Raw genomic sequence first — 27,610 nt, forward strand, 5'->3', positions numbered from 1 at the left:
GTAAAGAGTGAAAGGTATTGACACCAGACTGTAGAATAGATTATTAGAGTCAATGAGAAATGACATTTAATGGATCATAATAAATCTGTGTGTCAGTATTTTATCAGGATTGTTGCTGGAGTGATCGTTAAAGGATGCGAACACAGGATGTTACAAACACTTGTCTTAAGTGCCTCTGAGAGAATTTTTGGGGTTTATTCCCCTTCTGATTTTAAAAATATCAAAACAGTAGTGATTGTGTTAATTACAAACAACAAGCAGAGGCGGCGCTTGATCTAAAGAAAATACTTCACTTTTGGGGGCTTGTGGAATAATTGCATCTAATTTTCTTCTTTCAGCTTATGAGAAGAATATATAAGGGAATTCCAATTCAGCTTCGAGGGGAGATTTGGGGTTTGCTTCTTGATATACCAAAAATTAAAGCCGAGAAGAAGGGTTTTTACGAGGTAAGTCAATCATGAAACATACAAGTCATACAGTAGCATAAGTCTGAAGCCATAATGTCCTCAAGTTACCAGTGAATTAATGTGAATATACACATCTTAATATGAATTACTCCTATCTAAATGAGAAAATAGTCTTGGTGTGTTTAACTCTTGAAGGATTGCTTTATCTTGTTGGATGTCATCAGCTATGCAGCCAGTAGTCTATCTGACTAATATTTCTCTTTGTTTTTCTTTTAAGAAACTAAAGCAGAGGGCAAGAGTGCTTTCACCAGATATCAGGCAGATTGATCTAGATGTGAACCGCACGTACAGGGACCATATCATGTTCAGAGATAGATATGATGTAAAGTAAGTTATCTGTTTGTTTTGTTTTATTTACGTATTTATTTAAATGTATAATTATTAATTATACTAACAGGGCTGGTGTAAAATGCACTCCTACTCTATTTAACTATTTTTATTATACTGAACTGGTGTGTACTACCATTCTGAGTAGCAACACTTTTTGAAGTACATTTTCAGAGGAATAACACTTTTTTTTTTTTTAATGTTGCAACATAGCAAGGAACTGCTCAGAACAGTAATTAGACTGCTCTTTACTACAACTGATTTTGTTTCATGCTAGTTTTATAAATGTTTCAAAATAAGGCCCAGCATATTGTCTGATAATTACTCCTTTATTTTTACATTTGTAACTCTCAAATTTAATTTTTAATCTTTAGCTGCAGAGCATTCCATTTATTTAATTATGATAAAAGCATCAGTGTAGGTAAAGTAATTTGCACTTGGCTCTCAACTGCTAATGATATACTAAAGATAAATACAAAGTAGGAGCAAAGTACCTGTAACTCGTGGATAACATCATAGAGGCAGCAGTGTGGAGTAGTGGTTAGGGCTCTGGACTCTTGACCGGAGGGCTGTGGGTTCAGTCCCAGGTGGGGGACACTGCTGCTGTACCCTTGAGCAAGGTACTTTACCTGGATTGCTCCAGTAAAAACCCAACTGTATAAATGGTATGTAAAAATAATGTGATATCTTGTAACAATTGTAAGTCGCCCTGGATAAGGGCATCTGCTAAGAAATAAATAATAATAATAATAATAATAATAATAATAATAATAATAATAATAATAGAGAAATGGTGCTCCTCCAATCAGCTCTGTTGGCACAGAAGAAATCATTAGAAGACAATGAAATTGTCTGAAGACATTAAGTAGAGGGACATGACTAACTTGACTGTGTGCTTATTCACACAGCATCAAAAGGTATATCTGAGCAGGAGATGCCACAGCTACAGCGATGCAGTTGGTGGTTTTGAAGTTTGGAGCTGCATCTCAAACTGGGACTTTTAAAGGACAACAGATTTTTATTTTGCCACGCTCCTTCAGTCATGCTTTTTACTCTCCTGGCCTAGCCATAGTTCATTTGTGTAACTAGCTGTAGGGAAGGTGTAGTTTTCAAGAACTAAATCATGTCACCTGGAGTCAAATATGTTTTAAAGAATGTTGGTGCCAAGTGTAGTTTATCTTTAAGTATGGAGTCATGGTGACAGCTTTGAGATTGGAAACTGTAAAGACTTCCTCTTGTGCAGACTGCTTGCATGGTGTTACAGTGCAACTGGGAGTAGAATTGTTTTTGGTTTGATAAAAAGGAGCTTTTACACTGCCTCACTATTTTTGTATTTTCCAAGGCATACCAGCAATAATTGTGGTCTAATAAACAAGTGTCATTATTAGTCAGATCATGCTCTGTGGAATAGCACCAGATTTGCCTCCTCACACTGATGGCTTTCTTCCTGCCACACAATAAGCACTTGTCTCATAGCAGAGTAATATGTGTTGAAATTTTCTGTAAATATGGGGGGGAGGGATAAACCATCCTAAATGAATACTATACAGTACTATATTCATACAAATGCCTTAATTTATATTGCCTCCTTGAGTTGCCAATTTAAAGCAAACATGTTTTTAGATTAAACTGAACTAAAAAAAAAATAATAATTGCAGTATTAAAAAAATATCAACCTCTGCAAAAAGCCAATTTAATATTTTATTGCCTATATACATGTGTTAATATATTGACATTTTAAAGTAAAAAAATAAATAAATAATGACATTGGGTTATAATTGGCAATATAAATCAAATTTTCTGTAACATTACTTTTTTATAAATGCTTTTCAAAGAGAATCATAATTGTCTGCCAATTATGAAGGAAGGGATTACCTTACGACAAGTGCATAATTTATATGTGGACTCATTTCAATATAATTTTGTATGAAGTGATTGTTTTTTTGCTTTTATTATTCCACCATGAAATAGCATTTTGTTTTTCAAGTGCTATAAGGAAGTTATATTTGAAACATGATTTGATTTTTCCTGTGGGATAATCTCTTGTACTTTCTCTCAGTAACTAGAAAATATCTTTATATTGAATTGGTGTGCTCTTGGATCTGTTTCAGTTATTATGATATGCATAAATATGTTCAAATCCTTATCTATTCATGGTTATTCAGTTGAATTGCATTACAGTAGTAATGTACGGTACGAGATAAAGCACCTAACCACTTTAGTTACATAGACATTGCAGTCTAATGTAATTCATAATCATGATTCCTGTGAAGATGTGAACTTGCTGTCCCACCCCGCAGGGGAAGCAAATCCCTGGCTATCAGTTACTTTACTTTGAATGTAATTCTCAAGGCTTTACAGAGGCAGTCTTGAAGTCACTTTTTTTTTTTTTTAAAACATACCCCAGTGTAGAAGTAGCTTTGGCCTTTATATTTAACGACAGCTGTGCTTCTTTGACTTCATTAGATCGCTCTGCAGCCTTCAGTATCACAAGACCTTCAAATTACAGTTCATTGTTTGGCTTAGGGAGTTGATAAGTCTTGTCAATTCCCTTACTCAGAAGAGCTGCATTTTGTTCTAATGTCCAGGCCCTAACAGCAAATTAAACTGTCTTCTTGGTAAAAGCGCTGCTGAAACCCCTTTTCCCTGACAAAAAATGTTTTAATGTTCTTTTATTTTATTTTATTTTTTATCAACTTTTAAATTAATGAATAAATAAAATATACCTCTCTATTTGTTGTGAGGTAGTGTATATGTTGCAATTTCTTAGGTTTGAACTGTGGTAGAACTTGTTTTTTATGATAAGGCCTTTGGACATCCAATTAAAAACTAAACTGCCGCTCATGTTTTTGCAAATCCCAGGTCTCCTTTCCCAAGTAAATTGTTTTATAGTTCTTCTTCAAACGCACAAAAGCCCCTAAAATAGAAATAATGTAGCAGTTGTTGTCATAGTGATTGCTATCTTCATATTTTTTGGTTTGAGGACATTCAGTGGGAGCTATTGCTGGTCTGCAAACCTTAATTGGAAATGTATTTATAACATCTGTTTGTTGTGTCAAATGATGGCTTTTTTATAGAGGTACTTAAATATAAATAATTCTTCAATTTCTTTCTTCACAGGCAACAAGCATTATTCCATGTTTTAACTGCATATTCCATGTATAACACAGTAAGTGAGATGAGTCTGGTAATCTGAATCCTCTTTAAATATTTAATACTATGATTTATTATTCAGCATTTAGAAGCCTACTGTTTTTCTTACGGAGAAAATTAATTGAAAAAATATATGTTGCTATCAACTTAATAATCTTTGGGTTGCTGCCAGCGGAAGGCTCCACATCTGTCCCAGCATGTATGTTCCATTGATGTAGTTAGTTATGTTTTTGTTTGTGTGGGTGGGTTCTTGTGATCACTATCTAAAAACACTTTATTGTACTAATAATATACTTTCTGATCTGGCTTAACAAATTTCAGGTTTGAAGGTACTGATTTAGACCCAGGTGGCTAATTATAATTAACTAATTGATATAACCAGACCCTTAAAATGTTGAATACAGTTCCTGATAAAACAAGGACCAAATGTATTGAAAGAAAAAAAGGGAACAACTTAATCTTTAGGTGCTTATTAGGTCACTTGCGCTACAAAAATGTGCTTTAACAAAGTATTGTTGTTGCATACAGAAATATTGTTAAATAATACTTTGATAATTTTACTGCACAATATGGTCATCCTTCACTCGCTTGCAAAATTATTTTTCACCTAACATTTACTTTTTTGACAGCATGTTAATCCAAAGAACTGTTTATTCTGTCTTAAGTATAGAATAAATCTACAAATTTGGATATTTCTCTCACCCACGTACCATTTGTTTGGTTTCCAAATCTTGTTTTGTTTCTGTTTTTCGTTAATCCTTGAAACATGTTTTTAAAATGTTTGAGCTCAGCATGGTTCATAGCAATGTTTTCTCTCTAAGATCACTAAAAGAGGCTTCTAGTTTGTTCCCCATAGCGGCTGTTTGCATCATCAATGTGGGTCTAATTTGATTCATTAGCGGCAGCAAGTAGCTCAACTAGTGCATCACTTTGCAGTTGTCAGAAGGGAAGTACACAGAGGTGTAGGTGAGGCTAATAATGAAATTGGTCTTGCATTGGTCATGATTTAGTTTAGTACACTGTATTTATTTTAAACCTGTTCAGTGCCTTTTGCAACTGGTTTATCCAGGTTTCACTGTATTTTAAACTGCATGTAGAAGGTTTATTTGATACTGAACTTTTAATCCCCCTGTTTGCATTGTAGGAAGTGGGGTATTGCCAGGGAATGAGCCAAATCACAGCTTTGCTGCTCATCTATATGAATGAAGAGGATGCCTTCTGGGCCCTTGTGAAACTTCTGTCTGGTCAAAAACATGTAATGCACGGTAAGCGTTTTGAACTTCCACTTCATTTGGTCAGCTTGTAAAATTGCAACCAATACTGACTGTATTGCCTTACTGAAAAGAAAAAATACTTCTGGGAATAGAAGAAGCTGTTATTGTGTAGTTCTAATTTTAAGTGATGCAGTTTCACAGCCAAAATGATATTTAGTCCAGTCTGCTTGCATAAGCCCCAGAACAGTCATCATCAAGTAAGCTGGGTCTTCTACAACATGGTCTTACAATATGATAATTATTGGTCAACCGTGGCCTGTCAGTTCAGGTATAAAATTGTATTAATAGAACAAGATGCAATAAAATGCATTAGGCAAGACATTTTAGAATTAATTTGTATTTGTTAAATGCAGCTAAGCTGTTTAGCATGAAATGTAAAGCTAGTATACAAGTAAACTCTTTGTTGGGGAAAATCCATAAGAAGTTGGAACAGAATTTGTTTGTCCATTTCTTACTGAGATTTTACAAATAAGTGTTGTCACAAAGCTGACACTTAACCTACACTCCATTTGAGAAAGTTGTTGCTTTTAAAATGCTTTGGAGCATACAGTACTGTTTTGGACATCTATTTAATCAGAATTTGGAGTACATTTAGAATAAATGTTTCTTCCGTAGTAGAAGTCAAATCACTTCCAGGTAGGGGATTTTATTTTGGTTTTTCACTGGAAACAAACCAATACCATTTTTTACTTCAGATTGTTTTCTGCACATGGAGCATGGGGATACATTTATCATCATGCTGTTAAACAAGAATTTGTTTTTAAGAAATAAAAAAAATGCTGCAGCAAGTCATTTATTACTACCCAGCTCCTTCCCTCTCCCCCTTAGAGATGACTCTGTACATATTTCAAACTTTTAACCAGAGAATCTCCACCCAGTTGTGATGAAATGTACAATAACTCCTGGAATACAGTTATACAACGCAAAGGTGTTCCTACACTTTTGGATTTCCTGGTTTTCTACTGTTACAATTTGCACTATATTAATCTGTTCAATAGCTGCTTAGCTTCATCTGGATAAAATACATGAGTTTCAATTATAAGAGGTACAGGACCAGTACCATGGGGAATGAATTACACTACTTGCATGGCTCAGTTATTTGGAATTCATTGACTCTGGCACTGTACTAAAAAGTTAATTCTCTTCTATCACTGCTCTTGTCACCTGATCAATAAATAAATAAATAAATAATACACAAATAAGACAGCAGTTTTTAGTTTCATGCAGGGTTGGGGTCAATTCCTTTTTTTCGATTCCTATTAAAATCCAATTCAATTCCCATTCCTTTTATGACATAGCCCATTGAAAAAATTGCTCACCAGTTATTAAAAATAATCTCTAATCATTATGTTAGACAACCAGTACATTTCAAAGAACTGTCATTTGAAGCCTGCAAACATGCATATAAATATATTCACAGTCATAAAATGTACAGCAGGGGGTCGCTAATGCATTCTAAAAGTCCCTGTTGATTGACGATTTCAGTAACTGAGCTTTTAAACTTGTAATTGTCTTTGTCCTTCAGTTATTTTAAACAATCTGAACTATGAAACCTGTTATCCAAACTAATTGGGACAAGGGGGTGTTTGTAAAATCAATTTGTTTAGTTAATTGACAATTCCAATTAGGAAACTTCCAGAAACGAATTGCTTATATATTTTAATATGTACAGTTCTGTACGGAAAGCAGTAATTAAATTTCTCATGAACGATCAACAGGGGGCTGTTTGGAAACCAGTAAAATTGTGAATAGTTTGGATAATCACAAAGGAAAATGATGATCCAGTACAATACAGAAGTTAATTATCTCATACTTTAATCTTTTGTGCAATTATATGCATTATGTCTGATAATGCCAAATACTAGGAAGGAGTTGTACAGTTTTAGGAATGCCATAATGCTCGATGGAATTGGCGTTTATCTTTGACTGCATCCCAATATGCTTTCTAGTACCAGTACTATTTATTTATTTATTTATTTATTTATTTATTTTAGTTTCCAAAAATTGTCAAGTCATATGACACGTTTCAAAACTGTTTTTTTTTTTTTTTATTTAATTTAGCACATACTGTATTGTAATAAAATCTAAATATAGTTCGGAAAGGAACATTTCATTTTTTTGTACTGTATTCATGAAAAAAAGGTTCCCTATCAAGTACGAAATGTAACCATTACCTAATGGGTAGTTATCCTTAAGGACCATAAAACTTGGGCTCCCGTGTGGCTCATCCAGTAAAGGTGCACTGCGTGGAGTGCAGGATGCGCAGTGTGAAAAATGACGGATTGGCAGGAACACGTTTCAGAGGACGCGTGTTTCAGCCTCCATTTCCTGAGTCACCGGGGGGTTGCAATAATAATTGGGCATTCCAAACTGGGGAGAAAAACGTGGTAAAAACCATTGGCGACGACTAAATTAAAAAATAAATAAATAAATAAATAAAAACATAAAACCTGAATAGATACATCAAAGCTGCACACAGTGCATGTGATGCAGTTGCTCAAGCCCCCGAGGGCATAAAAATACTGCTGACACAACATCGTCATCATTTTTCCTTTCATTGACCAATGACTGTGGTTTTTAACCTTGATACAGCTCCTGAGCGGCCAGCAGTGGAACTTGCCGAAACGCTGCGACCTGCTCAGCCAGGCATGGGGGACATTGTGGCATCCTGACCCATTCAGCCAGCAGCTCTGGGTCTGGCCCCTGAACGGTGACATTTGAGACGTCTGGAGTTATCTAATAGGGTGATAGAGACCCTACAGAATGCCAGAGTGGCGTCCACTCGTTCCTAGTATGGGTACAAGTGGGGCGTTTTTCAAACGTGGTGCCTGCCCAAGGGTTTTGACCCTACGACCTGTCCCATGGCAGTGATACTGCAATTTTTACAGGACCTATTTGATGAAGGGAAGTCCCCCTCTACATTAAAGGTCCATTTGGCAGCTATTTTGGCTTGCCATACTTAGATTGATTCAGTCTCCCTAGGACCTCATTTCCTGGCGGGGCAATTTTTAAAGGGTGCTCGGCGGCATCGGCCACCTATCAGTGACATTGTGCCTCGTTGGAGGCTCTTATGAAACCCCCTTTGAGCCCTTGCATTCAGCGGAGCTGAAATATTAGTCTAAAAAAGCGCTTTTTTTTGCTTGCAATCACATCCGCTAAGAGGGTGGGTGAGATGCAAGCATTTTCAATTGCAAAAGTCTGCTTAATTTTTGCAGAAGCCAGGGCGAAAGTTACACTTCGCACCAATCCTGCTTTTTTGCCAAAAACTATCTCAGCATTATGTTATGGGGCTGTCCCATGGGAAAGCTCCATCTAAACAGAGGCTGTCAGAATGCATCACAGACACAGCTAAGACTGCCTATGAGCGAGTCAACTTGCCCCCTCCAGAAAAGCTCACTGCCCATTCCACCAGGGGCATGGCAACTTCGTGGGCTTTGATCCAGGGCGCGATACAGCAGTGTGGGCTTCTCTGAATACTTTTATGCAATTTTATTGGCTGAATGTCGTGGATCCACAAAACCCTGGTTTTGGAACAAGAGTGTTAAGGGTGGCCTCAGGGTCTACCCTTACAGCAGAAACATAGAGGTGAGTTCTCCCTCCAATTTTTTAGCTCCAGCTACTTGTACTGGGGTTCCTAATGGTAACGCGCAAGGTAGCCTTGGCTTAGGCTTGTGGCATTCTGGCTGGTATGCAATATTGCCTTGCGACAGCTTTGGTATTCATACCCATTAGGTAATGGTTACATTTCATACTTGATAGGGAATGTTAGGTTATTATCATAACTCTGGTTCCCTGAAATAGAAATGTAACCATTAACCTTCAAGATCGCTGCGTTAGAGCTGTATCAAGGTTAAAAACCACAGGGAGTGGTCAGTGAAAGGAAAAATGATGACGATGTTGTGTCAGCAGTATTTTTATGCCCTCGGTGGCTTGATCAAAATCATGACAATGTTGTGTCAGCAGTCTTTTTATGCCTTAGGGGGTGGGCGCGACTGCATCACAGGCACTGTGTGCAGCTTTGATATATTTATTCAGGTTTTATGGTCTTTAAGGATAAATACCCATTAGGCAATGGTTACATTTATATTTCAGGGAACCAGGGTTATGATAATAACCTAGCGATCTCTCATAATCATAAATGGAATTTTGAATAAGACAATAAGGCTTTTATGATACCTAACTAAAAAGAACTGTCCAAATTCAGGGTTTTTTGTTCCTGGATTTCCAAAGCTCCTGAGGTTTCAAGAACACCACGAAAGGATTTTGAAGAAGATGATGCCTAAACTTAAGCAACACTTGGTAAGGGTCTGAAACATGTATTTTGCACAGAGGCACTTACATGTGCTACTTACACTTTAACTAGGGGGGGTGAAAATTCTGTGTCTCCTTTTGTGTAGTACAGTGAGTGCTTCAAACCACTAACTTTTTTATAATATATGATTTGCATTTTTTAATTCAACTGGCAAAGCACAATTTACTAATCCCTGCCTTGTCATGGAACACAAAATAAAAATGGAGTTACACTGAAATTCTCAAACTATTCATACACAAAACAAGATAAAGGAACATCAAGAATCAATAAAGTGTTAATCCCTGTGAGGGTTTATCCTAGTCTAACTAGGTGTATTGGATTACATTTTGCTTCCTGTAGCCTGCTAGTATTTGTATTATGTAGTTAACATTTTAAAACCTATAGATGCCTATTATGTGCAATTTATTGGTTTTTTTTTTTGCAGGAGCAGAAGTAGGTTTTCTGCATTTCACTGTGCTTATTTTCACAGGACAACCAAGAAGTTTTCACCAGCCTTTACACCATGAAGTGGTTCTTTCAGTGTTTCCTTGATAGAGTAGGTTTTCTGTTTTTGTTTTTTCTATTAAAAAAATAAATAAAAAAAAAATTAACTGTTTAAAATCCTGGGGCCCGTTTCACAGAAGCGATTTGCAACGATTCGCATACGCAAGCACCTCTCAAATAAAAAGTTGGGTTTCATAAAACTTTCGCAGGGCTGCGACATCGCAGATTTTCTCGAGAAACTTGCCACTGCCAGTTAGCAGTCGCAAGTGGCAATTTTCAACAGCATTTACTGCATCAGTGATCATCTGCAACTTTTTTTTTCTTCATGACTAAAACTTCCAGAAAACTTGCCAAATAGAACAGATATTTGTCGACCAGCCATTTCAATAATTGTATCAATTTTTTTATTTAAAAAAAATAGCATTCCTTTGCAACCCTGCCATTGTGTATTTACCTAATCGGTCACTGTGCCTTAAAATGGATTACCGAGTTAGTGATTTCACAGATCGGATTACCGAGTTAGTGATTTCACAGATCTGTAATCACAGAGCACAAAAGACTGAGCGCAAGTGACGGCACTTGCGAAGTGCTTTATGAAACGCACGCAGTGCCGACCTCTGTGTCCACGCAACCTCATCTCAAGCACAGGACTTGAGTGAAACGGGCCCCTGTACGGTGTATCTCAGGGGTTTATTGTTAAGTGAGTAAATACTGGAAATGTGCTGGTAAAATCTACTGTTCAATCTTTCTTGAATGTAATGGTGGGTGGCTTGGGGTATTTTAATTCTAGTCTATCTTCCCCACAACAAGGCTAGGTTTGGTTATTACAGCTACTTCTTTTGCTGCATCTCCTGAAACCTGTGTGTGTTCACAGAAAATGGGGAATCAAGCAGAGTGGTCAAGTGACTTCTGTAAAGCACACACAGAAATACTGTATTCACAAAAGTGTGTGTGGAATGCGTGAATTAAAGGCATGTTGTGATATTAAAAATAACTTATGGAGGTAATGTGATGTGTCCAAAGTACAAATCAAATTGATGTATTGTGTTCTAAACTGTGGTTTTACAATCTTTTTTTAGCAAATACATTTGGAAGTCAAGTGAAAACAGTTTGCTGTATTGTCTTATGAGCAGGATAGCTTTGGTACATATTATACAAAATGTGATTATTGTAAGTAAATCATAGAACATCGTTGTTGTTGTTTATCTGTCTTGCAGACTCCCTTTACTCTAACTCTAAGGATATGGGATATCTACATACTGGAAGGAGAGAAAATCCTTACAGCCATGTCTTACACTATCCTTAAACTCCACAAAAGTAAGATTGTTACCAAACATAGTGCTTATGAAATACTTCATTTTAATTGGGTCAATAATAAAATGAAGTAGGGATTTATTTTAATTTAACTATGCTATATGTACCAGGTTATCAGCCTGTACTTATAAAATGTATCTGTAAAAGCAATTGGACATATTTTGTTAGCTACAATTATGGTGGTAGACAGTAATACCTTACTTTTTAAATTGACTTGTTCCAGTGGCAAAAATAGGAGAAAGAAACAGCTTTAATTTACTTGATTGTGTTTTTCTCTTAAGAGCACCTGATGAAGCTGTCAATGGAAGAACTAGTGGAGTTCCTTCAGGAAACACTGTCCAAAGATTTTTTCTTCGATGATGACTTTGTGATAGATCAGCTTCAGAACTCCATGTCAGAGCTAAAACGGTCAAAGTTAGAACTGCCACCACCAGGTGAGAAATAGCCTTTTTGTGTATTTGTACTATAGTTCTATTGAGATACTTATGCTTTTTTTTACTTTTCCTTCCAAATCTGAACATGATTCTGACCCTCCTAAATAAAGCAGTAACACTACATAAGTGTTTTTGCTACTAGATACTGCTGACTCCTGTAGAAAAGTTATTTTCGGAGGCTTGGTTGTCCAGTGGTTAGTGTTACCAGGAGTTTCCCAGTTCAATCCCAGCTCCGCTACTGACTCACTGTGTGTGACCCTGAGCAAGTCACTTAACCTCTTTGTACTCCGTCCTGAAACGTAAAACTGAGGTCCTATTGCTATTGTAAGTGACTCTGCAGTAGAAGTTGTGATGCATAGTTCACCCTCTAGCCTCTGCTAAATGACTAATTAATAATGTGGATTGCATTTCATTGCAGTCTACTGACAGTTACTGCACCAACTATATACATTTTAAAAATGACACACAAGGAAGCACAACTAAATTCAACAAACATACTGGTACAATCTAAGTAGCCGATGGTATTGTCCTTTCTTTCCACGTGGAACGGATCAATTCTGGACCCAGTCCAGAAAGATTGTATCGATCACTCGGGACCAAAACTACATTATCTGCTTTTGCAATCAAAGAAAATAATTAGAGTTACAGTGTAGGTCAATGGAAGAATCATGCATGTTTATGTTATAAGCTAGGAAGAGCTAAGCTGGAAATTTATGTTGGTAAATCAGTTTGTGGATTCACTTGCAGGCTGTGAAACAGGTCTGGTATCTGTTTATCAAGCCTGATCAATTCTGAAACTTCAGACCTATCCTTCACAGGTGGAAAAGGATATTTAAAAAAGAAGCGGATGGGGTCCATAAAATAAATAGAGCTTAAGGCAGCTGTAGTTTCTGAACAAATGCAATTTAGAATTATTCTTCTCAGTTGTACAACTTTGTTAATTTATGTATTCTGAAAGGGTGATAAAGTTATCTACAAACAAATCCAGGAAGTATCTTGCTGCAACTCCACTAGATGGCATCAGTGTTTGTCCTTATTCACAGATGTATTTTAATTTGCTGGGAGATGCCTAATTAAACATGAATGGTTTTACACAGATGTAGCATGGTATATTAGTCTTTTTGCCTTTTTGGTTTCAAAACGAGATATTTAAACAGTCATATTTCTTAACAATGCTTTTAATTTTAATCTTACTGGACCTCAGTTCTAGGTTACATCTTCAGAGGTTTAACTGGTATTTTGTGAAGAATTGCTGTGAACCAGTAAAAGATGCAACATCATTAGATTTTTGATTAGTAGTTTTATCTCTGCTATAGCATACTGTATGTGGAAGTTACTCTCACATATTGGGGAGTGAACAATACTGGACCTCTTAGATGATAAGAAGTAAAGAGAAGTATTTTAATTGGTTGGTCCTAAAGTGCTAGCGTTTTGTGGTGAAGAATACAGACAGTTTGTAAACCATATTCAGTAACACATTGTTGCATATTTTAATGTAAGTTAAAAGCCAAAAATTAGCTTTAAAGGATGCATGTAATGTTATTGACTGCTATCCATAAAATGTGTAAATTAAGATGTACGAGTCACCTAACACAAGCCCTCATCACCTGCTAAAATCAAATGCCACCTTTTGTTTAATTGCTTTACTCTGTTTTCATTTTCTTCCTTTCCTGATTCATTGCCAGCCTACAAAAGTCTTACTCTGCCTGGAAGTCACACCCCCACGTACAACAGCAGCTGGTGGGCAGTACTTGTATGGTTTTACATGTTTGCATCATTCATTTGGCCTGCTATTTGTTACTGCCAGCTTGGACATTGCACATTTCTATGTAGTCATTACAATATTTCACTGCTCTCCCCAAAAATAGCAATAATAGATGGTTCGATACAGGTTGTGAGAGTGATCCTAGAATTACCATAGACAGTGCAGAACTATTCAAGAAACATCAACAACAAAAAAAAAAAACAGAGCCTGGAACTGCTTTGGTACTGCAGGAGAGTTTTGTATAGTTAGTGTCTGGGTGGATTTCCAGGTGTAACTTCACTGCACTGTATTGCTGTAAAGTTTGTTTGAGGGGAAGAGTATGCTTGTTACTTTGCAGTATGTGGCGCTCTGACCATGACCTTCATTTGAAATGGCTCACTATCTGCAGAACTTATGTCCACACAATTCCTATTTTGCCTTCACAACCCACCCTGTGCCTTTTTAATGTATACTATTATAATCTTTTTTTGTGGGAAAACATAAACACCCTATTACAATTAATCATTCATTTTTAAAATCTAAATTACAAATGAAATGTCTAAAACTTTGACACACGCATCATGTGTGTCTTAAAGTGTTGTGCTTGTGAATTTAAACATTCTTAATTCGATTAGTATTAGTATAGTCTGCATCTAGAATCACTTTTTTTTTTTTTAAGAATACATCCATTCATCCATCCATCCATACATCCATCCATCCATCCATACATACATACATACATACATGCACACAGTGGTAAAGTGTCCCAGCCCTTGAAATACTTGACCAGACACCAGAACTGCACGTTTAGCATTTCTATTAACAAATGAACACTGGAACAAAACAAAAGCCAAGCTCCAAGTTGGATCACTTACTAAATGTTTCGGGTTCTAAACTAATAAACTGGACAGCTAAGCTGTTTACCAGGAACAACAACACTCCTAAATGCACACAGTGCTTTTTACCCACACAGGTCCCAGCTTTCACACAGACCTCTCTACAAACATTTGACCTGCTTTATATAGGGTGTGTCCCCAGTTAACTTTAGGTTAATAGGGACACCTGGCTAATTCCAGCCCCATGGCATTCTGGGGGATGTAATCCTGCACCAACCCGTGGACTACATCTTTCCTCCTCCTACTCTGCCACATTGCATACATGCATACTTACAATCACTTTATTGGAATATAATGAATTTCGTGGGCTTCAGTTTGTTTCTTTACCCGTTTTTTTGCCACACTGTACATTTATCATTTGTAATTTCTAATCCGTCAATCTGTTTTGGATTTGATTTAGTTTTTCCGGCACATGCTGTGTACTTAGCCATTGTAACCAATAGAAAATGGAATTGTATAACAACCATTTAAGTCTAATTTTATGTATTGTGAAAATCAAGGTTTTAGTGTATGCTTTCTATGTCAGTGCTGTACTCCAGCTAGGTGTTTATTGCACCATGATGCCATGTTTGTAATTGTTTTTTGGTGTTTATTTCTCTACAGTGATTGATATTCACTTGCATGAAGTGTGTATGTTAATGTTGAGATGTATTTGTATGTGTAAGATTTTGACAATTTTACCTTTATTGTTGCTGATATTTGCATACCAATTTTTTTTCCATCTATTTATTGTTTTATAGGTAAAGAGGATGAAATTCCTAAGAAGCCACTGGGGCAGATGCCACCAGAGCCACAGCCTGTCGTCTCAAATCGTATTGTCAATGGGCAGAGCAACAGTGCTAAGTCAGAAGTGCACTCTCACATGAGGAAAAAGTCATCTCCAGAGAGAGACAAGGAGAAACCTTCCAATATCAGAGGGAGAAAGGACTCGCTTGAAAGATCCACAGCTAAGCAACAAAAATCTGATAAACATGAAGGCCAGGCTCGAGGTTCTTCAGAAGCAGAACTTCATAAACAACATGGTGTACCAGCACCTCAGACTTCAGGTCAGGACAGCCCTAGACAGTTTAACAATGTAGCAGCTAACCATAACTCGAATGCTACTTCAAGCACAAGGAAAGACTTTATACCCAGATGGAATAAACCTTCTGAAATTAAACTTGTGGAAGGAGCTGCAAAGGCTGCTGCTGATGGTAGAAATAGGGCTGTGAACTACAACATTCCAAGGTCACCCAGTCCTGATGAAGCACAGATGTTATTGGTGAGGCCAAAGACTAGAGGTTTGATTGATGAAACCAAAAGGGGGTCCAATGCATCACAGTATGATAATGTGTCTGGAGCTGAACACGACTTTGAAAGCCGTGTTGATGGTCTGCTGGAAAGGTCCACTTCATGCAGTCCAAGAAATGAGCCCGCTTTTGTCAATCCTTCACTGAAATCTGGTAGTCCAACAAAAATGTTGAACAACGTCAGTGTTGGTGGTCAACAGAGATCTCACATGCACACAGTACAGTTTGATAGGCCAGACCAAAGATTCCATGGGAAACCCCCTCCATCTTATTCTATTTCTCCTGGTTATCATGGGAACTCTCCAACTCGAGCACAGTACAACTACAGCTTTGATGTCAGGCCTGACGACAGACAATATGGTACCATGATTCCCACTCCTGCAGACCTATCTCCTGAAAAGACACATATGAACTCCTACCCTGTTAATAGCCGTCAGTTTTCCAGCTCTTCCCAGACCAGTCGTATTATTGTCACCCCTGCTGACAGAAATGCACAGTATGATTCTGTAAATTCCAGCAACTATTTAAGACAGCCTACGAAGTTAGTCGGTGTGCCAGTGTACCCACAAGTGGACTATATGCAAGATAACAGGAAGCGACTGGACCAGGTTTCTGCATACAGACAGGAGCACCGTGGGCAGCAATGGAGTCAGGAGGTTGATGCTGGGTACATGGGAAATATGCCAAGGTCACCAAGCTTTCAAAGGGCACAGATGGCCCCAGTTCAAGAGTTTAACTATTCTGCCGCATCTATAGATGCTTCACTTCGATACAGGACTCCATACCCAGAACCACCGGCTCCCAGTAGACAGCTGCACCAAACCTCTTTGAATACACAACACTACAGATATCCTACAGATGGACATTCAGCACAAGAATCAGCACTACTGTGAAGAATCATTGGATCCCAGTATCGTTATAAAGCAAAGGCAAACAGTACTCATAGAGGATTTATTATGTTTACAAGCAACATAACGATCTGATAGTTACGTAACACAAACTCTAAGTGTGAGTAAGATATTTTAAGTAACTTGAGATAATGTTTCATAGTAAATTCATAGTTGGGAACAAGTTTATCTAAAATGTGGTTAGAATTATATTGATGCTTAAACTCTTTTTATAGATTCTGGAGAACTATGCTTTCCTAGTAACAGTAGCAAAAGTTACCTGGAGGCCAACTGCTAAGGTGTTCTGTAACATTTGTGTTTGTTTTTAAATTAGCATTCAGTGTTCTTTTCATAAAATGTTTTGTCTTGTGTTCTTGGGTGTAAATGTCAAACAAAAGGACGCCGTCTAGATTGAAACTTCTTTATTCAAATATGAATCTTATGAGAACTTGGTGCAAAGTAAAAAAAAAATATCCAAAAATCTAAGAGTGATTTGTATATATATTGTGTGCGTTTTTGGCAAGAGGGTATCCTGCTGAGCCATGAACCATATGTGTGGACCATATTCATCACCAAATGGGTAGACATGTAATTCACATAAGCATTAAGTTATCTCATCCAACTAATGATGTTGTCACATAGAACTCATTTTGACAAACATTACATTTAGCGCAGTTACATTTAATAAACATTGGGCTAGATTCTCAAAAGCTATTTACTCCAAATTGGTTGTGTTTCTCCTTTCTGAAAAACAAATGTGCTACTGATGATTTGGAGTAAAAAATAATTTTGAAAATTTAGCTGATTGTGTCTTTTACTTTGCAATGTTATTTGTTTAAAAAAAAAAAAAAAAAAAAGTACATTGTCTGAAAATATTTTCAACAATTGTATGTGCATTCTTGCTGCTGTTTACTGCTTGTGTAAATGATTTATTGTTTGCCTTTTCTTTAAATTCTGTTTTACTGTAAGGAATATTCAGATATGTGCAGATATATTTTAAAATGTCTCACTTTGTTTTCTTATTGCTATTGTAAACCTCACACATGGAAACACTACATTGCCCCATTTTTATAGATCTGAATATATTTTATTTTAACTGAGAGGAATTCATTTTCTCCCCACAATATCTTTCATCCAAGAGTGGTATGTCTTTTAAATGTATTTTTAGTCATTGGGACAGAACAATTTTATTTCTTTTTTTTTAATTTAGTGCATATAACTCAGGCTAATGCCTAATTCTGTTGGCTGACATGATGTATCACCCACCCAGTGAACATTAGTTTAAACACGGTGATGTTCAGGAAGGGTGCCTCTCAGTTTGAAAGAATGATAATATGGTACATGGGTGATTTTTTTTTTTTTTTTTTTTTTTTTTTTAATATAAATATATATATATATATATATATATATATATAAAAGGAACATTTACAAATAACTTCAGACAATTATTTTTTGCCATTTCTTTTATGTAAAATAAAATGGAAATTAACCCAATGTTTATTAATATGTTAAAGATTGTATTTCATCATGTACAAAATGTATTTTAAATTAAAACTGACAGATTGTGTAACAGCAAAATACAAAAAGTTCATTCCTCACTCATTTTATTTTCCTAATAAAAAAAAAAATCAGCTTAATGATGTAGTAAAAATCAAATTGGCAAAACAGCTTTAACTTGTTTTTGTTGTTCTTAAATGGAAGGGGTAAAATATTTACTGTGTGGAGCAGTTAATGTATCTATTCAGTTTATTTTGTAATCCCGGTCTGGCGACTGCAAAGAATAATCCCAGGCAATAAACAGCAATGTGTATTGCACTGTTTAAACTACGGGTTACAGTCCTGAAATAATAAACACAGTATAACACACACGATCACAAGTTCAGAGTGAGTGCTGCAAGTGGTGAATTACAATTTATTAGTGCACAGTGATGAAGTGTTGTCCGGGTTGGTGCTGGCCTTAAGCGACAGCTCCCGGTACATGTTTAGCCGTCTAATAAGAACAAACAAGTACAATTATACATGACAAAACAAACAAACACTAAACACTCACGGTTACTTTTTTACTGTCCTTCATGGGTTCGCTCGCAACCATAACAAAGAAACATTTAGCCACGTCCCCTTTGTTAGCGAGTGCAACTGTTTCTCCTCCAGTCCACGGTTGCCACATCGCTTCCCTTCTGAAGCGATGACTTGGTGTACCTTGGCACCGCCCCCTTTCTAGATGGCCGACTTCCACCTTTCCCTGGAATGAATGGTCAGACCATCCAGTCCGGGGCACTCTGTTCCCTTTACACAGCGCCCTCACAGGTCGGGAGGGAGATTTATAACCAAGATTCATTCTTTAATGTTTAATACATAAACTATTTTCTTATGTCCTCTAGAGTGGTTTTGTAGCACTTTATTCTATTGTATGTGATTGTATCTCTTTCAAACATTACAATAATATTAATTAGGATGATCTTGTTTTCATTATGTCTTTTTCTTATTATTTTCCAATTCCATTAGTAATGTAGTAATAAGTCAATGAGATGCATGATCTCATTTTTAAGTATCCTTATGAATAATCTGAAGAAAGGGGCAGGGGTTCGGTTGTCTCGAGACTATCCCCATTTCAAACTAATTGTAATCTTTGTTTTCTTCACAGCAGGATATTTAGGCTTTTGATTTTAGCATCCGCAGCACACTTCTTTTATTAGCTTGGGGACCAGAGAAATTCAAAACTGCAGTATCCCATAATCCTCTTTTGCTTTATACTAATCCCTTGGCGTTTTTTTACTGCATTGTTCTTCTGATTAGATTTCTTGCACTTTATGAGAATGTAAGCCGTATTGCAAGTCCAATTTGTTTACATCCCTCAAAGATGGAAAAAGACCAGCTTTTATAGGTTCACATGGCTTTCTGAATACCATTTCAAGCAAACATAATCTATAAATAATGGGTCTCTGTGATTTTAATCAGATGTTGTCAAAATAATACTACATTGACTGTATTATTTAATATGCCAATCAGCAGTCTAACCGAATTAACGTTGCCAATGCCAGGACTGCACTGACATGTTCTGAACCCAGCTGTGTGTTTTCCCTTTCTACAATGCATTTCAATGTCAACACTCACATACAGTGCACAAGAATCAACACTGCTATATTTGAGACATAAAATGCATTTCAGTGTAATTTGTATGCGCTCTCTTTAAATTTAGAGAGAGTAAAGAATGAGGCATAATTCAGTTTTAAGTAAAGCTAGTTTACTGAATAAGAATTGCCACTTATTCTTATTCTCCATTCCAGTGCCTGCATGCAGTAAGGTGCAAAGGTAAATATAAGGAGCATGTTGTACCTTGCATCAGGAATCCATAAGGCTTATTCTTCATCCTAGTAAATGGATACAAATAAATGCATAAGATTGATACTCTGTATATGCAGAATAGAAAACATTACTATCATTAGTGAGATGCTTACATTCGTCACTATTTTGCTATTTTGGATGATTTGAAATGTTTGTAATTGATGTTTTAATTGCATAACCTACAGTACATTATAGGTTTTGTACTTCTGGCGCCATCTACTGTATAATATAAAGACTGCTAGAAATAATTACGTAATGGCGCCATCCCCAGTATAAAATAAAGACTGCTAGCAATAATTACGTAATCAGCCAAAGTGTAGGTGTCGCTACTGAGCCGACAATAACTAAATGATGGCTTAGTACGTGCTCTTAGATTTTTGTTCTTTCTTGTTCTTTGGGAAATAAAATATGGCTTCTCCAGCAGTCGCTTCGAAGTTCTGTCTTTTTAGAAAAGTGTTGCTGTTTAGTAGATTGGCAACAAAAACATGTGTTTATGATGCTGGGATGAAGAGATCTCTCGCTACCCACGCTCAGCCTGAAAAACTGACTGTCAGGGTTCAACAGAATGGAATAAGGTTAGAACACATACGTAAAGGCAAGATACTATGTGACTTATCAAATTATAAACTACGGTCCATGCACTGTACTCTATACTGACAGTTTAATAATATAATGATGACGTTAAAGCATTTTTTTTTTAAATATGTTACAAAATGATTTAAAGTTTTACATTTAAGTACCGAATTAAACGGATCTATTTTTGATATAATTTTATAATAGTTTTGGAATATTGGTATAAACATGATTTCATGTTAGTGTGGTATTATAACCGAGACGGCTGACAAAACTAACGTTTTTAAAGCGTGACACTGCTTTCTGAAACATCTGATACATTGTACAAAAGTTGAAATACTATCATCAAAAAAACACCGCACATTTCTGGCGTTATGACATGGATTTTTACTGTCTGAAAAATCAATAGTAAAAAATAAAATAATATATATATTTTTTCAACTATGACAATCAACAGATGTGTAAAAAGAGAGTTCGTTTTAATCGACTTATCAAGTACTTAGAAATTGCTCCATAGTCCCCAACAATAAGTACCCTAAATTCCCTTTTTATAATCAAGTTTTTTTTTTTGTTTGTTTGTTTTTTAAGTCTGCCTTATTTACGCGTTTATCAATCAATGTTTGGAGCTTTTACAAGATCCCATACAAGTTCTATTACTTTAACATTTTTTGTCCAATGTAAGGTGTATGTTCTCCACTGCTTAAGCTTGTTGTTTTTTGTTTTTGTAGAAATATAATTCTAAATAACCCCAAGAAAAGAAATGCTTTGTCGCTTTCCATGCTGAACTCTCTCCAGACTGACATTCTACACGAGATAGAAAGAGAGGACCTCAGAGTTATCATTATTTCAGGTATGCTACCGGTAAGCATATTGGAATGTATTGTACTTCAGCAACAGGGCAAAATAAAAAATCCATTATGCATGTGCTCAGCAGACACATACTGTAACCCAAACAGTGGCATTGAAATCCTACATACAGTACTTGTGTCCCTCTCAGTGGATGGTTTGTGCTTAGCACTTCTATTGTAATAGGCCCAGTAGAAAGGACAAGCCTCAGCTAAGCCAAAGATACATGCGTCTTTACAAGGTAGGTGACGGGGCACAAAAATCAAAGAAGAATGTGTCTGGCAACAGCTTAGTTGTGCCCCGGAAATCGTTGAACACGTATGTTGAAGTTTTTTTTTTTTATTTTATTTTTTTGTAAATGGTCAATCGGGTCCTATTACAACGATCAGTTTTCAAACAGTTTAGTGTTAGCCAGCAGGTTGATATTAATGACTTGTTCAGTGTAACGTGGTTGTGTTGTATACCTTATGTTAGCCCACATTACAGTTACAGTTTTGTGTTAACAGCTGATTGCAAACTGATATTTTCTTTTGCAGCTGAAGGGCCTGTTTTTTCTTCAGGTCATGATTTGAAGGAGCTTACCTCCACACAAGGGAGGGAGCATCACAGCAAGGTGTTTGAGGCCTGCGCACAGGTGAGGGTCTTGTTTTCTTACTGCTGTTCAATGTAAGTCATTGTTCATTTAAGAAGTTCGATACAGCTAGTGACTATTATTGTATTACTGTATTGAATGTTTAACTATAAACCACCACACTAGATAAACTACTGTTTTCATTGATAGTTACTACTGGTACTATTCTCATATCCATCAGGGCAGTATATGTACCTACAACTGCAGGATTGCTATGTTTGATGGGATCAGTTGGGGGGGGGGGGGGGGGTTCTAAAGAATCACAAGGAAATTAAATCATACGTGATTATTAAAGTAGTTTCTAATTTATTATTGTAAACCAATGAAACACTTGCTATGGTTCTGTTAATGTTGAATAATCTTAAGCAGTGTAAATATCATTGAGACCTCAGAGATTTAGAACCTGTTGAAACATGACCACATACACACCTCATTACCACCATATACCCAGGGGCGTAGCGCACATTGAGGCAGCCAAGATGGCCGTCTCGGTAAAAATTGTCTAGGTACGTTTTTGAAGGAAAAAAAAAAAGGACAAAAATATATCAAGTTGTTTTTTTTTTTTTTAAATAATGTGCCCACTTTCATTTGTCATAGTGGCATAATCAACATGTTTTTATCAGCAGACCTGTCAACTCTCCTGTATTCACCAGGAGTCTCCTGTATTTTGCTCAAAACTCTACTCTTAAACCCTGTTATGTCAGCAGAAATCATGGCAGTGTGTGGTTACAGCAATCCCTGTCTGTACCTAGCAGGGTTTAGGACCCAGGGGAGCCCTGTGGCAGGCATGCATTCGGTGCCCGATGCAAGCTCACATACTTGACCATCTACAATGGCATCATGTGTGATAAGCCCTCCTGGTAAAACAACAAAAATATTGAAGCAAATTTCAAGCCTCTTGGACAACAACGTAGTCTCACATAATCCTAAGCAACGTTATATACAGGCTATGCAGGTTGTTTTTTTTAGACAAGTTAGATTTTTGCCTCAGTAAAAATCTATTCCTAGCTATGCTCCTGATACACACCTCATTACCACCACATACACATCTCCCACATACACTGGGCCATGTAAACATGCTTTGTTAACTAGTTATTGAGGTGTATTTTATACAGTAGGTAACATGGACCTCATTGTTTTCACGGTAGTTATTCCATTCTCAGATACTCTGTGGGCCTGTTCATCTGTGTAATCTATTTTATTATTGCCATGCTTATTAATGGTCATCTTTTATAGTCATCGCTGTGTCTGCAGTCCGTCTTCGTTGCCTCAATAACATGGGTCGAATTTACATAGTTTAAACAACTAATTTGGAATGACCATCTGTTATCTCCACCTAATTCTAGTTATAATTTCTGCACACAGGTCATGACCTTGATTCAAGATATACCTGTGCCAGTTATTGCCAAGGTAAATGGCATGGCCACGGCTGCCGGATGCCAACTTGTTGCCAGCTGTGATATTGCAGTGGCTTCTGAAAAATCCATGTTCGCCACCCCAGGAGTAAACATTGGGCTGTTCTGTTCAACACCTGCTGTTGCAATTGGCAGAGCAGTGCCAAGAAAGGTAAGTGTGAAAAACACCTAGAGACACCTACAGCATTCATTTGTTTTTAAAATTCAGGAATTAATTACTGCATCTGTTTTATTTTGATGTCCCCTAAAATATAACTAGATAATGCAGACATGTGTCTGTAGTGTTTATTTTCTTTAAAAAAAAAAAAAATGTTTTAAAGGCTTTAGTAGTAGTCCTCATAATTTTAAATTGTTTAGCATATGTATGGTGTACCACGTTTAAAAAATCAACTCAAATGATCACACTTTATTGATTTGATTATTTCATATCTAATTCTAGGTAGCTTTGGAAATGCTCTTTACTGGTGCACCAATATCTGCCCAAGATGCCTTACTCCATGGCCTGGTTAGCAAGGTGGTGCTGGAGGAGAAGCTAGAAGAAGAGACCTTGAAGATTGCTCAAAAGATATGTGACACAAGCAGGCCTGTAGTATCTCTTGGCAAAGCTATGTTTTACAGACAGATGGCCCAGGGACGCAACACAGCTTACCGCATGGCCTCCCAAGCCATGGTGGACAACTTGGCATTGAAAGACGGACAAGAGGGGATTAAGTCCTTTATTGAGAAGCGCCAACCTGTGTGGACTCACACCACTGACAAAGCACACAAATAGTACAGAAAGCACACTGCTTCATTTTGTGTTTAAATAATATCATTGTAAGCACTTTATTATAATTTTCAGGATTTCTTTAAGTAATTTAAAGAACATGCTGGTTTAATGCAAACAAATTTGTGTTTTTTTGTGGGGTTTTTTTCTAATCAATTGTGTGTAGTGTATTTGTTTTGAAAGAGTTATAGAGACTTGTGTTTCACAGTACTTCATTTAAATGGAAGGAAAGTAAAACCTGCTACACATGTTTCAGAAGGGTTGATGCTGAATTTATTTTCTGTCATTTAAATTGTTTTTGTAAAAACATAGCTGTTTACTATGTGTATCGTTGGTATTTATGTACCAACGTTCTTTGTTCTATCAAAAATGCATTTCAAGGTTTTGTTTAGTTTTAAAAAAGAAAAAAAAGACAGGGAGAATGTTGCATCCGAATCTTACATTTTTATTTTCCTTCTACTTTTAGCTGCTAGGGTGGCTTCCCTGGAAAGATTAAAAGAGAGATAAACACCATATTAAATCAATTACCATGACCAAACTTTTCACTGGTCCCCTTTTTATTGTTTTAAAATATTTAAATTCCTTAGCCCTTAACCACATCCACAGGCATCCCATTCTAAGGCACCGTAAGCGTCCATTCTGGAAAGAAAAACTAAAAAGCCAGTTCCTTTTCTCACCACAAGGTGGTGGTGCTGCTGCGCTAGTAATTGAAGCCTAATGCCAATGCAGTACATTATTTGGGTGCAGTACAGTATGTTCTGAATACATACACAAATGCAAATGATGCTGTCTTACTTCTAAGGTAGAATGTACAGCAATTACAACATACCCACAGGTAAATTGCACTTGATCCATGTCCACAATCCTTCCGGCTGTCAATATTTATTGTGTTTATTTAAATACTAATCTTGAAACCTTTATGGTCATAGTTTGTATTGTGCAGTCCAGTGCACTGGATGGAAATGTTTGTGGTGTGAGTTGTGTATGCAGCAGCAAGTATAGGAAAGCAGAAGGATCTCGTGGGTGTTCCTGGCAAGCTTCAGATGTGTTACATTGGCCCAAATCACAGTAACTCAACACTGGGCAATCACCTTGGTTTCCAATGCGCTGGGATCTACTCCTTGTGGGGTGTTATATTCATTTTCTCTAATATGAAATGCATTTGCCTAATATTGTGATAAAGTTCCTAAAGTTGCAGTGTCCTACAAATAAGTGAAATGGAGCTTGAAAATAAAAGCAGGGCACATTTTGAGGACCCTAACCAGGAGATCTTGTAATATGCATGTCGTAGTACAGTATGCCTCAGATTCAGATTTACTTTTCAGACTAGAGAGGCATAGGTTTAGAATAAGCTAATTACCATAGTTACTATTGCAAATATCAGATTCTGGGGGTGTCTGTCCATGTATTCATTACCAATTATTATCTGCTGTTCTGTACATTCTGTAAATTACATGATCACCTTTTTCATTAAACGTGTGCAAATCTACACTCGGAGTTCAGGAAAAACTAAACCTCAGATGTGGCTTACCAAGAATTGATAAATTTGACTCAATATATATTAGTCTACCCTAAATGTTATTCATGAAACTAGCCTAAAATTAGTTCTGGACATTTAGTTGTAGACATAATTGTGGATGTGTGGCGTTACATTCTGTATCCCTGTAATAAGTTCTGTCTACCCACAATAGCTGAATGTTCAGTTCATTTTCAATGGAATTTCCTTTGTGATTCCCCAGTAAGTACCACAAACTTCTGGTTCTTAAAAAAAATATATATATATATAGGCAAGTGAAATTGGTTACTATGGTTTTATCTCACATATGGTTACTATGGTTTTATCTCACATAACAGTGGTTAAGACATAAAAATGGAAAAGGATTAACTGTAACCATGAAGAATACCTTTACCTTCTGCCAGAATACAGAACAAACTTGTAGTGTGGGTGTATTTAAGAAGGTAGCTACATTGTGTGCTCTAATAGGCAATAGAAAGGGTAAATTAAATGTTATTTAAGATCATATTCAAAATATTAGCTCTGGGTACTGTATTTGTGAAATGTTACAAGTACCAGTATTACAAAAACAACATTAGGAAAAACAGCATGACTTGCAGGTGATATTTATAACGTCCTGCTGTTGCAGGTAGTAGCAGCAGCCTGTCTGTGTAGTTCAGAGTTACAGTGTAGCAGAAAAGTCCTCTATACATTAAATAAAATGCATTTCAAAAGTTTTAAAATCTCTTTGGGGCATAAACTCTTTCTCTCAGATGATGCACCAATTGTGCTTTTCTGTCTGTTAATTCCTTTCATCATGGTAAATTCCAGAAGTAATATTCTGGACATTTGTATTGCATACGGAGTAGTGGTTAGGGCTCTGGACTCCTGACCAGAGGGTTGTGGGTTCAATCCCCGGTGAGGGACACTGCTGTTGTACCCTTGAGCAAGGTACTTTACCTCGATTGCTCCAGTAAAAACCCAACTGTTTAAATGGGTAATTGTATGTAAAAATAATGTGATATCTGTATAATGTATAATGTGATATCTTGTAACAATTGTAAGTCGCCCTGGATAAGGGCGTCTGCTAAGAAATAAATAATAATAATATATGGTGTCACAACAATATAAAATAGAAAAGGTGCATACTAATTCTTTCTCAACTGTATGTACACACATTTGTGTCCACATGGCTGCTAGAGAGGGTTTCATCAGACCTATTAAAACAAAGTATGATATCTGAAGGCATCACAGGGTATTTTTATGATGCTTTATTTTGAACATGAGGTGAGTTTCTGAAAAATGAGCAAGGAGGAAACCTTCCTGAAATCAAACAAGATAATGAATAACACACCCCAATCAAGAATGGATTTTTTTTTTTTCATTCACAATTGTTGACCTACTGCGTTTACCTCAATATCAATAAAAACCTCTGGGGCCACAATCATGCACAGGATGATATATGAAGCAAAATCTCCACAGCGATCCAAATGAGATGAGAACCAGCTGTCACTGAGGCTGTCCTGCTTCAGCTGCACTCCCTCCCATCACCCAAAAAACTAAAAGCAACTTTAAATCATTAAGAGAAGTACTTCAACATATTGAAAATATCACAGATAAATACAGTACCTCAGGTCATATTGACCCAAGGTATTATTTTTGTATACAAGATCAGTTCTAAAAAATATATACATCTCAAAGGTATTTTTTGTTTATAAGTTTGTGACCCCAACCAAAAGTAATAAAATATTATAGGAGAAAAGTAACATTAAGGTCAACGGAAACCAGTGCTGGGTCAGTGGTTAAAATGACAATGTTAAACTTGGGAGAATCAATAAGAAGTTTAATGTAAGTTTACATTACATACTATATGTTAGAATATATTAGCCAACAGTATTAACATTATTTGCAAACATAGCACTTACTTCTGTAGATCAGGAGCCTTCAAATGTAATGGTA

General features: G+C 36.5%; 2 protein-coding genes across 5 annotated transcripts in view; both read left to right on the top strand.

Annotated features, from left to right (window-relative positions):
• The window catches only part of LOC117420122 (USP6 N-terminal-like protein), a 59,313-nt gene extending 41,358 nt beyond the window's left edge, over positions 1 to 17,955 (top strand). For all 4 annotated transcript variants that reach the window (XM_034033667.3, XM_058985981.1, XM_058985982.1 and 1 more), the window contains 9 exons: positions 339 to 446; positions 685 to 794; positions 3,915 to 3,963; positions 5,092 to 5,212; positions 9,426 to 9,520; positions 10,003 to 10,068; positions 11,234 to 11,333; positions 11,612 to 11,764; positions 15,145 to 17,955. In XM_034033667.3, coding sequence (XP_033889558.1) covers positions 339 to 446; positions 685 to 794; positions 3,915 to 3,963; positions 5,092 to 5,212; positions 9,426 to 9,520; positions 10,003 to 10,068; positions 11,234 to 11,333; positions 11,612 to 11,764; positions 15,145 to 16,586 — 2,244 coding nt within the window. In that variant the 3' untranslated portion in view covers positions 16,587 to 17,955. The remainder of the gene's footprint in view (positions 1 to 338; positions 447 to 684; positions 795 to 3,914; positions 3,964 to 5,091; positions 5,213 to 9,425; positions 9,521 to 10,002; positions 10,069 to 11,233; positions 11,334 to 11,611; positions 11,765 to 15,144) is intronic.
• Positions 17,956 to 20,252: 2,297 nt separating this feature from the next.
• echdc3 (enoyl CoA hydratase domain containing 3) lies at positions 20,253 to 24,938 on the top strand. Its single transcript, XM_034032372.3, has 5 exons — positions 20,253 to 20,500; positions 21,227 to 21,348; positions 21,881 to 21,978; positions 23,341 to 23,541; positions 23,830 to 24,938. Exons 1-5 carry the CDS (start codon positions 20,334 to 20,336, stop codon positions 24,160 to 24,162), a joined length of 921 nt encoding a protein of 306 aa, XP_033888263.2. The 5' UTR covers positions 20,253 to 20,333; the 3' UTR covers positions 24,163 to 24,938.
• Positions 24,939 to 27,610: the final 2,672 nt, after the last annotated feature.

The sequence above is a fragment of the Acipenser ruthenus genome, chromosome 14 (assembly GCF_902713425.1).
Source record: "Acipenser ruthenus chromosome 14, fAciRut3.2 maternal haplotype, whole genome shotgun sequence".
Taxonomy (NCBI): domain Eukaryota; kingdom Metazoa; phylum Chordata; class Actinopteri; order Acipenseriformes; family Acipenseridae; genus Acipenser; species Acipenser ruthenus.

Excerpts from the sequence above, each read along its gene's own strand:
- echdc3 (XM_034032372.3), top strand. The coding sequence starts at position 20,334 with ATGGCTTCTCCAGCAGTCGCTTCGAAGTTCTGTCTTTTTAGAAAAGTG. Across the intron at positions 21,349-21,880 it reads CAGAGTTATCATTATTTCAG|CTGAAGGGCCTGTTTTTTCT; the intron begins GTATGCTACCGG and ends TTTCTTTTGCAG. Across the intron at positions 23,542-23,829 it reads GCAGAGCAGTGCCAAGAAAG|GTAGCTTTGGAAATGCTCTT; the intron begins GTAAGTGTGAAA and ends ATCTAATTCTAG.